This window comes from Mercenaria mercenaria, chromosome 11 (genome assembly GCF_021730395.1).
Source record: "Mercenaria mercenaria strain notata chromosome 11, MADL_Memer_1, whole genome shotgun sequence".
In the NCBI taxonomy this organism is placed as follows: Eukaryota; Metazoa; Mollusca; class Bivalvia; order Venerida; family Veneridae; genus Mercenaria; species Mercenaria mercenaria.
In genome coordinates this window covers 4,923,582-4,936,172 of record NC_069371.1, presented here as the reverse complement: position 1 = coordinate 4,936,172, position 12,591 = coordinate 4,923,582, and the positions used below count along the sequence as shown (strand labels likewise).

Here is a 12,591-nt window from a genome sequence, read left to right as displayed (position 1 = left end):
TGTTGTTGTTCTTGTGTCTTGTGCACTGCACTAGTTTTAAAACTGAGCTTATAGGCTTATAAAAAAGGCCAAAATGGGCAAGAGTCGCTCACCAAGAAATGGAACCAAATTAAGTATTTGGCGAAGAACCATTTAAAATTTATTAAATTCTGACCACCGTGTGGAGCATAACCTTTTGAACAAATATGAAAAGTCCATGCAAAGACGCTAGAGACTTCCATCAACTCTCGCGACCCATTTGTGCAGTGGAGCGGAACCATTTGATCAAATCTGAGAAATGTTCATGCAAGAATGTCACAGATCAAGTTGGATTTATGAGAATGCATCGTTTAAAGGTGTTTCTAGTTTTTGCTCGTAAGAGCAGTAAAGGTAAAGGTAAATTTTATTTACCGTCACTTTTTGAAACAATGAACATACTTAGTAGGCTCTGTAGAGCTTTTGAGCGATCCTATTTTAAGAACAGTTAAAACCAGTTATACCTTACCCTCAGCAATTTGCTGGTACCCATTTCTAGCTGGGTTGACTGGGGCAAACGTGATAAAGTGCCTTGACAAATAACACAAAGCAATGGGAGTAGCCAGGAGTCGAACCCGGGGTCTTAACCTCCGTAGGAAAGCGTCTTAGCCCTCTAGACCAATGCGTCCACTAGTCAAGCGAAACCACTTGAGAAAGTTCCATGTACGAATGCTTCTGTCCAAGTTTGCTAAACATCCACTGTGCAGTTGTGTAAAATAAATAATGGACGACGAACGATCCACCTGCACTAATAGCTCTACCTGGACTCTTGGTTCAGGTCAGATAACATGTAAATATGTTAAATGTAATAATTAACGACTAAAATAATGTAATCAATCGCGTGGATGTCATGTAATTAAGCTATTATCTCACCTGACCAAAGGTTAAGGAATATAATAATGGTATCCCGTTCATCACATTTTTGGACTGTCAAATTTCACTTCGATAGGATTCAAACTCGCGAATTCTCTGACTTACATTGCACTACCTAGCACTTCTTGATAGCAAATCTTGTTAATCTGCCGTGTCTGCTTCATGGGTGAGGGCTGACACCCATCCATCGGCATATTTCGGTTTAGCATAAAGTTTGCATGTGTTACTCTGTGAAGAGAGTCCCGGTCACAATTTATTTAATTGAATGGTAATAAGTACAACCCTGGTGCCCACCCACGTCTGAAATAATACTGGTAGAAAGTACCCGGGGTCTTCCACCACTATCCAATGCTGGAAATGCCTCCATTCGACCTTAATCAAGTCGATGTAACAAACTGCTTCCTTTTGAAGGATCACCGTGTCTGAATTTTTTCCTCGGACAAAATGTTGATATTGTCTGTATGATTATTAGTACCTCTGTTTTGTTCACTGGAAATAACTCCTGAGGCTTTTGTATAATTATGTCCCTTTTTTTTCAAAAGAGCTAAGAAAAATTGGTCTGAATACATAAGAGAAATGATTAAAAAAATTAAAAAGATTATCTAGTCGATTGCCAGAATATATTTATATGTAAATCGTTATGTACTTTGTATAAAATCTTCAATTTCAGGCACCCATTTATTAGCTCATCTGATTTTTTGAAAAAAAATGATGAGTTATTGTCATCACTTGAGCGGTTGTCGGCGTCGGCGTCGGCGTCGGCGTCCGCGTCCGCGTCGGCGTCTGCGTCGGCGTTGCCTGGTTAAGTTTTATGTTTAGGTCAGCTTTTCTCCTAAACTATCAAAGCTATTGCTTTGAAACTTGGAATACTTATTCACCATCATAAGCTGACCCTGTATAGCAAGAAACATAACTCCATCTTGCTTTTTGCAAGATTTATGGCCCCTTTTGTACTTAGAAAATATCAGATTTCTTGGTTAAGTTTTATGTTTAGGTCAACTTTTCTCCTAAACTATCAAAGCTATTGCTTTGAAACTTGGAATACTTGTTCACCATCATAAGCAGACCCTGTACATCAAGAAACATAACTCCATCTTGCTTTTTGCAAGATTTATTGCCCCTTTTGGACTGAGAAAATCAGTTTTCTTGGTTAAGTTTTATGTTTAGGTCAGCTTTTATCCTAAACTATCAAAGCTATTGCTTTAAAACTTGCAACACTTGTTCACCATCATAAGTTGACCCTGTATAGCAAGAAACATAACTCCGTCCTGCTTTTTGCAAGATTTATGGCCCCTTTTGGACTTAGAAAATATCAGATTTCTTGGTTAAGTTTTATGTTTAGGTCAACTTTTTCTCTTAAACTATCAAAGCTATTACTTTGAAACTTGCAACACTTGTTCACCATCATAAGCTGACCCTGTACAGCAAGCAGCATAACTCCATCCTGCTTTTTGCAATAATTATTGCCCCTTTTGGACTGAGAAAATCATTTTCTTGGTTGAGTATTATGTTTAAGTCAACTTTTCTCATAAACCATCAAAGCTATTGCTTTAAAACTTGCAACAGTTTTTCACCATCATAAGTGGACACTGTACATCAAGAAACATAACTCTATCCTGCTTTTTGCAAGAATGATGGCCCTTTTTAGACTTAGAAAATCATGGGTAGGACAATATTTCTATTACACAAAAAAATCAGATGAGCGTCAGCACCCGCAAGGCGGTGCTCTTGTTATACTAGTATTACTGTTGCAAACAGAGTAAAAATTAAAGTATTTAAATGCAATAAGGTAAAATAGTCCTGCTAACAATGTTAAATGGAAGATGTGTGAATTTTAAAAACTTTAAAATTTGTATCAGTGAAGAAAGTGCCAATCGAACAATTATAGAGAAGTATACATTTGGGTCAACAAAGTGGAAAAAGTCTCTTTTTTTCAGATGTATATATTTCCTCGGAACACTGGTGTATGAATTCGTACACTGCACTAAACGACGGTCATAATAATGTAGGGATAATATGTTTTTTTGTGCATTAACGTCTGCAGAAGCCCGCGTCGAATGCTTGTGACAGAGAGCAAAGGTTATATCCAGTGAAAAGGGTAGTTTTTTTATGCAAGAATGAATGTTTGTTTGTAAGTTTATTTATAGTCGCCACCGGTAACCCATATAGGCGACTCCTCCAGAAGACTGCTAGTAATCTTAGTGGGAGGAAAGTGCAAGATACAGAAAACACTCCAATTCTAGAAGCTTCCCTGGTTCTTTAGCGTGCCAGGTGTAATGAACCCACACACGGGACTCTTATCCCAATGTTAGTATTTTTTAGTTGGAGAAGCTGGTGCTCGAACTCACGACCCCTGGTTTCGTAGCCAAAACATTGTTACCACTGGACCACTGCGTCCGCTCTAAGAATGAATGACTGAACATATGCGTCTTATACCATCGTGGCTCTCGTCTCTTAAGGACAAGGTCTACTTTTGTCTTTTGACCATGTTGTGTCCGATGCGACAGAATATGGCAAGGTACTAAAATGGGCATTAAAAGAACAGCTTTTTGGAAGTGTGTTGATTGATTGATTGATTTATTTATTTGGGTTTTACGGCGAACCAACACAGTATAGGTTATATGGCGCCAAACAGGACTGCAAATTTTGGTTTCACATCTCATTTACATCGAAATAAAAACATGAGGTATGGAATCAAAATTTGAATACCTGCTGGAAACACAGAGTTAAGCAACTTTGACCCAAGTGTTAAGAGGGAAGGGGGGTGAGGGATACTAAGACACAATATCAAGAGACTTTACACTGAAAGTACCCTGTAAAGTTTGAAAGCTGTAGCGGAAAAATACCGAAAATTAACGGATAGCTCCAGAATTTTGGGGAAAAATCAAACATCACCATATGAGTTGTTTTACATGAAAATTAAACAGTATACTAAACATCTATAACGCTCTATAACTAGAGGGCCAAGATGACCCTAGGTCACTCACCTGAGAAACACACCATAACAGTGTAAACATGTTTGACCTAGTGATTTCATGGAGACAAATATACTGGCCAATTTTCATCAAGATTGGAACAAAAATGTGGCCTCTTGAGTGTGAACAAGCATTTTTTTTTTATTTGGCCTAGTTTTTGACCCCATATGACCCAGTTTAAAACTTGGCCCAGGAATCATCAAGATAAACATTCTGACAAAGTTTCATGAAGACAGGGTCATAAATGTGGCCTCAAGAATGTTTACAAGCTTTTCCTTTGATTTGACCGGGTGACCTAGTTTTTGACCCCATATGGCCCAGTTTCAAATTTGGCCAAGGAATCATCAAGATAAACATTCTGACCAAGTGTCATGAAGATAGGGTCATAAATGTGGCATCTAGGGTGGTTTTTTGACTCCACATGAACCCATTTCGAAATTGGCATTGAGATCACCAAGATAAAAATTCTGTGCAAGTTTGTATCAAATCAAAGCATAAATGAAACCTATCTATGGCTGAAAGGGCCAAAATAGATAATTTTGGCCCATTCAGGGACAGTAACTCTAGAACCCAAGATGGAATCTAGCCGGTTTTCGGAAGGAACCGAGATCTTATTGTGACTCAAGTTGTGTGTAAGTGTGGTTAAAATCGAATGTAAAAATGTCACTTCTATCATGTTCACAAGGTAAAAATTAACAAACTTTGGCTCTTTCAGGGGTCAATCAGGGGCCGTAACTCCGGTACCTATTATTAGATCTGACGGATTCATCATAGCATCCAAGATATATTGCTGCTAAAGATGTTTTGCAAGTTTGTATCAAATCAAACCATAACTGAAGTCTCTATTGCTGCAAAAGCCAAAATAGCAAATTCTGGCCCTTTAAAGGACCATAACTGAAACCCATGATGGGATCTAGCCAGTTTTCAAAAGGAATCGAGATATTATGCCAATACAAGTTGTGTGCAAGTTTGATTAAAATTGATTGCAAAATGTGGTCTCTGTGTTCACAAGCCAAAATAGCTAATTTGGGCCCTTTAAGGGGATATTATGCCAAGTTGTGTGCAAGTTTGAAAAGCTAAAAACAAGTCAATTTACTAATGTTTACATTGAATTCCGGAAAAGGACAGCATAAAGGGGTTTCGGGCAGTTAAATGCCTGTAAAAACACACCATTTCAAAGAACTATTACTAGAAGCATTTGCACAAACATTGATGGACAGAGGTCATAGTCCGTCAGCTCAATTATATAAACCAGCTGCTTTGCATGCTTAGTATACTGACTAACTTAAAGTTAACTATTGTTTTGCACTGAAAACAAAAGACCTCTAAAGATAACAAACGCAACTTTTTTTATAAACATATAATAATTTATTGCTAAGAATTGCCAAAATAATAAATGCATAGTTTTTCATACACATATTATGACTATGTACCACACACAATATCACATTAATACATCATCGAATTAAATTTTCTGCGTATGTTTTATATCATATTTGACATGTCACTTTGATTCAACAAGTAGGCTATATACATTGTTATTATTTCTTTCAAAACACTTTCCAGTCTTGGTTACAAATGGGCCTTAACAATTTATACCAATATAATATATTCCCCACAATTCTGCATCAAAAATATTTATTTGAAACTGATCAGTGAGGTAACCAAATGATATATATGAACTGAAAATTTCTTAATTTGGTAGCATCAAGAAAGAATATTTAATAACCTGGTAGCACAAAGGTAGTAGATTTTGTATTTTAATTCACCTCATTCAAAGCAACTGTTGAATGAAATCACTACATCTAAATTTTTCCAGAAAGACTTCAGCTGTTATATATATTATGAAAATTAATTGTGAAGTCATGTCATCTAAATGCAGTACATGAAATTTAAAGCTGTAATAAGGGCCACTGTACATCACAGCATCTGACTCTGTAAAGATTGTCTACTGGACACTCTAGATACTTCCAGTCAAAGTGGACTGTACAATGCTGTTTTCAATTTGCTCTATTTTTATCACTTGTCTACAGTTTTCATGAAATTATTCTCAGAGAGAATTTCCTATGTATATGAAAAGAACATGAAATAGTTTATGTTACAACTGCACATGAATACATCAGTATATAAAATACAAAATAACAGTTAAACACTATAAGATATTCACGTATGTATACTCTGTCACAAGATTTATTCACTCCAAGAAAAATGCTTCCATCATACAGAATATGCAAGCCAAATAACAGAATAGAAATCATAGCAAGTAATGGACAATGTAACTGTATTCTATTACTGAAAGTGATCAATCCTCCCATAGATTCGCTTTGTCAGAGGAAATAAGGGCCCTTAACTCTGCAATGCTCGGATCAACCATGAAAAACTACATGTTTGACATATTTACACTTTGTCATGGTCATATGTTTGATGTTTCATTGGAGTCCCTTAAAACTGGAGGAAGTTTGCACCACATACTTTTTGCAACAGACAAAGCAACTGCAAGATGAATCCTATAGAGCCAGCTCCAAACTGTTTGCGAGAGAGAGAGGGGTATAAAATGGCACAATATGATACCTGATATATAATACATGTTTATAGACGAGTATTGCACAGTTTCTGGTTAAAATTATATTGTACTAACTAAACATTCACAAACTGATACCAGACATATTTTGAACAATAGCAAAACATTTTTATCTATTAATCTTTGCAAAACAATAAATGAAAACTGAAAATCATAACTAATAAAACTCCCAGTACATTCAACGAATTAAACATGTGTATCAGATAAAGTACATAAACAACCTCTAGTCTTGGGCATAAAAAATGTAGGAACTTTTTTTTAGTTATCTCACCTAAAGAAAAACACAAATGTGTTCTAAACAACCTACCTTTCTGTCAGGCAAGTTATAACAGGGAACTTTAAAATCAACATATCTTTAGCTTATATAGCTTGTTATAATTTTGGTACTTAACTGAATTTTGTGAATCTGCAAAGTCCCTTTTCAATGAACGTTCTAGACAGATTATTTTTATGGACTGAAAGCCATCCTACCCCAAAAAACTAGTTATACACCAATTGTCTAAGTGTAATGATGGTGACTGACCTCATGTAACTCTCTAAGCAATGTTTTTGTACATTTCTAAACAAAAATAAAAGTGTTTATTAGGTTTTCCTCAATTTCAGCCCTTAGCACATAGCTTCAAAACATACCATATTCAAAATTAAACCCAAACAATATATTATTAGCATATTAAGTGTTTAAAGGGGCTTACCTCCAGATTTATGACATTTTTTCCATATTTAGGAAGTACCTTCATTTTTCAGTAATTATTAAACCAAATGATTCAATGAGTGCCATCCAGTATGCATTAAAAAGAAGAAAAAAAAAAGATATTTCCTAAAACATGAAGAAAGACTTGCTCAATAGTTCATCACCCAGCAAAAATATCATTTAATACATCAGGAATTTAACTAAACTTTATACCACACTCATAAAATATATACCAGGTACTTCCAATCATGATGATTTATAATTCAGTCTTAATATTAAGAAGACTTTTTTCATATATTTTTATTTTGAAAATGATGACATTTTGATGAAAATCTGAACGACATTCTGATATTAATCTAGCCAGCATTCTAACGTTTATCTGGACGTCATTCTGAAGTAAATCTGAACAACACTTTGCCATTTATCTGGAGGCAAGCGCCTTTAAAATTTGACATTACATTTGCACTCTGTGTAAATATATCAACAGCCACTAACTTGTTTTCAATATTTAATTTACTCACATACTTGCAAATAACAAAACAACACGGAACTATCTAACAAATTTACAACTTTGTATCTTTGGTCTTTGACCAAGTAAGTCTTGGATACACAGCATATAAATATACATATATCTTCTTGAAATGAATGCAGTCAACTCTGTACTTTGGGATTTTTTTGAGTCTGGTCAAATTTGAAATCATTTTAGCCAAAACATTGTGGTTTTATTTTAGCTGGTGTAAAAATCTATTTTTCTTCATTTGAATTAATATTAAAAAAACTGCTGTTACAAAGTAGGGATAAAAAGAAAACACCTGAAGTGGTAAAGAAAGGCAAGAATAATTTCTTTAATTATTGAAAAGCATTTTATGGTTGATATGCTCTTTTTGCCACCTAAATGGCACAAGTGTTGAACATTACAATCTACTTTTATTTTGTGATTTCTTTTGGTACATGCCATTCTGTAGAGGCCTCTGATAATTTGTCAATTATAAGCTACGTTCAAAACATACCAAAGTACAGTAGTGCCTACAGCAAGGACTGAAAAAAAATTTCCAGGCATTCTCGTAACTTCCATTTGAAATTAACGTAATAAATGAAACTATCTGAAATTTCCACATCAATAATCACAGGTATGAAGCCTACAGTCATATTGATACAATATGTTTTGTTTTGGGGTTTAACACCATATTTCAAAAATATTTCAGTTATATACAGTGTTCGTGAATTATTTACCAAATTCAATCTGTTTTCAGAAAGTAAATGACAACTTGCCCATAGAATCAAAGGCAGATGAAGACTTATCTGCAGTCAACCACAGACTCTACCACATCACGATAGGAAGTCAGATGGTAGTCTGGCTTTCAACGATACAAATATTAACAGACCCTTAAATGGCAGATATAATATGGACACTTATTTCTAAATACAACAAATATATATCAGCTAATGGCACTTGAACATGGGCATTTTAAATATATTGAGGTATGGGGCATTTCTTTTAAAGACTGCTCAATGATGTATATACAAATGTTATGATGAAAATGCAAGCTTTTCATATGCTGTTCTGTGACAATGGTATATTAGTCTTTATCTTATATATACATGAAAATATATATAAATATAGGTTTACACAACAATGTTAGGCAAAAGTTGGGTTTTAAAAACTCTATTTGCAAAAAATCTGACAGTTACTACTCTTTCACCATTTCCTAGAGCATCAGACAAATGAAAAATAATCCATTTCTGTTTGTGATGTAACAGGGAACATTTTGTTTATGAGAATATGTTTTCATGCCTGATTTACTAGTTTATATGCACTTTGTTCTCTTATTTACAATTTATCAGAACTTAATAGTACCTAAAATAACAACATGCATTTGTGACTGTTCATGAAAAAAAAATGAACAACAGTCATTCACAGCAGATGACAAAATATAAAAAATCATAATATCTAGCCTACAATGACACTGTTTCATTTTTTTTGAAGCATATACAAAAAAATAACATCAGCAGCATTTAAAACAATAAATAAACAACTAAAAGTCAGTTTCTAATAAAAATTTAAAAAGGAAATAATACTTTTCATTCAGTTTTGTTTTGAAGATTGTCTTCAAGAGATTTTGTTTTGGAACTTTTGAGTAATTCAGCTGAGACTTTCTATGGCACTACATTTGTACATACAATGTTAATCATCATTGGGACATGTAAAAAAAATAATAATCAGAGAACACTTCCACAATGGCAGAGTATTGTTTATTTTAACAAAAATGAAGATTTCCTTTGGTAATAGAACATGAAAGTAATTCAAAAATGATAGTAATGCATATTCTAGGTATATCTATACAGTTTAACACTTATCACTCAAGGTCGTTGCGATGACCAAAATGCCAGCGTTATCCGAGATTTTGAGTTGTCTAAACATAAGAAATATATAGAAAATGAAGGGAGACCATGATTATGAACTGCTTGGACGCAGCTACAAGTTCGTGAGAGAGAGAGAGAGTTGTGTTGCACCCTATTTATTTACCATCATTTTCCACCTTGAGCTCAAGCAGTAGTACAGAATACTTTGTATTCAATCCGGCAAAATTTGTGTAAATTAAAACATGTGAATTTAAACAAATATCTAAAATTTGACATAAAACTAGAAATACAGTCAAACCTGTTTTAAAGACCACCAATGAGCAGAGACCACAACTTTGAAGAACATAAGTTTTATTTTTCATTTTAGATTTCAAAATTTACACTGCATTCTAACATGACCCATTTATTTACCTAATTGATAAAGACAACTGAAACTGCGTGTTACAATGCAAAGAAATCACTGTTTGTATGTCACAATTATAACATCATAGCTTCGGGCATCATAACAACTGCACTATGGGAAAGGGAACGACACAAAACTGACAAATATTTGTTGGAAGTCGTCAAAGATGTAGATAACAATCACTGATACTGTGTTCGAATAAAAATAATATATCTCAAACAGTAATTTTCTCTTGAATAAAAGAACCATCATTCAGGTACATATTATCATATAATAATGTTATTCAATATTCTAACACCATCCGATTCATTTTTCTATTAAACAAAGAAGGCAGAAAACAGTGAATTATTATACAATAAATCACTGTTCTGACGTCACAATTATTACATCATGGCGTCAAACGGCATAGCGGCGTGCTTGAAAAGAAACCAATTGAAAACGGGCAAATATTTAATGAATGTCATCAAGGATGTACTTAAAAATCCTTGGTAACGTGTTAGAATCGAAATAATATATCTCATTTAGTAATTTGCTCTTGAATAAATCATTGTTTGTCGTTCAGATGCATATTATTATATCACTCAGGCTGCGCCCTTGTGATATAATTCCTTCGCATCTAAACTCCAAACAATGATTTATTCAACAACAAATCACTGGATGAGATATATTATTTCTTAAACAAACTGATGTTTCGAATATATTATCTCTACATAAAGAACAATTGCAAATAAAGTCCACTTCTCAACTTGCCCAAAGGTGGTCTTTATAAACAGTTTTGACTGTACATCAACGTACAACAAAAAACTTATATAATGCACAACATTCTTATTAGACCATCTACGTGTAGTATCACATAAAATACAGGGCATATCAGTAAATATGTGAGTGCTCAAGCCTTTGTATTCTAGTATTATATTGTTCATGAATGTTTGAGAAAGTCTTTGTTTGGATACAAGTTTCAAAACTCGAGCATCAGACTGGTTGTCTCTCAGTTTTATCTTGAAAGACTGCATCCCGAGACTGGTCGCCTAACTCAAGTTTTACAACCTGGACCCTGTTTTCAACTATCTTCATTAAATTTCAAGTAATTTGATATTAATTTTTATATTAATGCATAAACTAGTAAAATGTTAATATTGACAAAGTTTTGAACTGAACAGTTGGAATAAATGTACAGGATTATCTCTATGCCGTTAAAATAAATACATGAGCACTCAAAAGATTAAAATTTTCTCAAAAATTCATACACCAGCATATTAAGGTTTTTCCTCTCAGATGCCCTTTTTAGGAAACATGTTAACAATAAATACAATACATGGATATGTTTGTAACATTTGGCATGCATAGTCAGAACTCTCTTCTTCCAATACTTGCGATATAACAGTCATCTGTTCAGATTAAAAAATATTTCTATGATCAATTACTCAGTGTTTTTTAACAGGTACATCTGAAATCAATTGCTTCTTGATTCTGTATGCAGTCCACGTTCAATAAAAGCTTGCAGCTTACTGGAACCCCTTTTTTGTCACAACAATTTTATCACATGTTACTCCTTTAACACAATATCAACCTTCACAGATAAAAACTTATTGTGTGTTAATAAAACACAGTTGAACCCACTTACTTCACTGTATGGTCCTCTGTCACTTGTAGACAATGCCAGACTTAGTAAACTTTCAAATTTAAACCCAAATGAAACCCCACTTGTGCAACTTCACATGCTCAATAAACCAGTAGATCATGGTAGCATTTCTTAATTAATCATGTAAATTCTGAACAGCTGAAATTTTCAGAATTTTGTATTGTATATCATATTGTAATAATTACAATACCAACAAAAAAGAAGAAAGTCCTGACCACACATATATTAAGTATTTATATTCTACATGTACTGGTATTTAGCATCCGGTGGTCCAGCATTTACACGTTTATAATCACCATTTTGAGCTGCTGGAGTAATAAACGCCTGTTCTTCTGGTCGTCGCCGTCGGAAAAACCCACACTGGAAATTGAGAAAATCATTTTCAGTTTCTACTAAAGATCACTGTGCTAAACATGTTATGATTTTCAACATAAAGGCAATCTAGTGCTAATGCTTGAGTAGCGTTTTAGCAATGTGTTTTTGTTAATTTATATACAAATCACAATAGTGGTAACATTCTGTCATTTATAAACTCTTGTTAATCATAACAAATTATTTCCTTTATTTGTTGAAAATATCCACTCATGTGGAATATGTGGAAAATATCCACTCATGTGGACCATACATGACAGCCATTATAATTTGTTCATGTACATGCAGAAGTTATCCACTCATGCGGAACATGCATGAATAAGATGTAGAATTCTTTCGCTTGGCTTGTGGAAGGCGGATGGTTCTACCAAGTGCCCACCTAGGACTGAAATCTGCAGCGGGGCACCCTGGAGCTTCTGTCAACCAACTGAAGCTGGAAAGTTGCAATATGACGTAAACTGGTTTCTGTTCAAGTCTAACTCCAGATCAAAATATGTCTCACCCTTTGACATTTACAATGAATAAAGAGATTGTTTGGCAGCTGGATGATATTAGCAATACTCGGCTTGCATACTTGTAGCATATTTACAGTTTGCTCAGGGTTGCCACTTAGTTGAGAAAATGAAATTTTCTGACTTTTCCCTGACTAAACCATACTTTTCACTGACCAATATC

The 12,591-nt window shown here is 34.2% G+C and overlaps 1 protein-coding gene across 5 annotated transcripts in view; it reads right to left on the bottom strand.

Annotated features, from left to right (window-relative positions):
- Positions 1–5,208: 5,208 nt before the first annotated feature.
- LOC123531300 (integrin alpha-8-like) overlaps positions 5,209–12,591 on the bottom strand; it is a 92,028-nt gene continuing 84,645 nt past the window's right edge. For all 5 annotated transcript variants that reach the window (XM_053518431.1, XM_053518427.1, XM_053518428.1 and 2 more), the window contains one exon: positions 5,209–11,904. In XM_053518431.1, the coding sequence (XP_053374406.1) occupies positions 11,785–11,904 (120 nt within the window). In that variant the 3' untranslated portion in view covers positions 5,209–11,784. The remainder of the gene's footprint in view (positions 11,905–12,591) is intronic.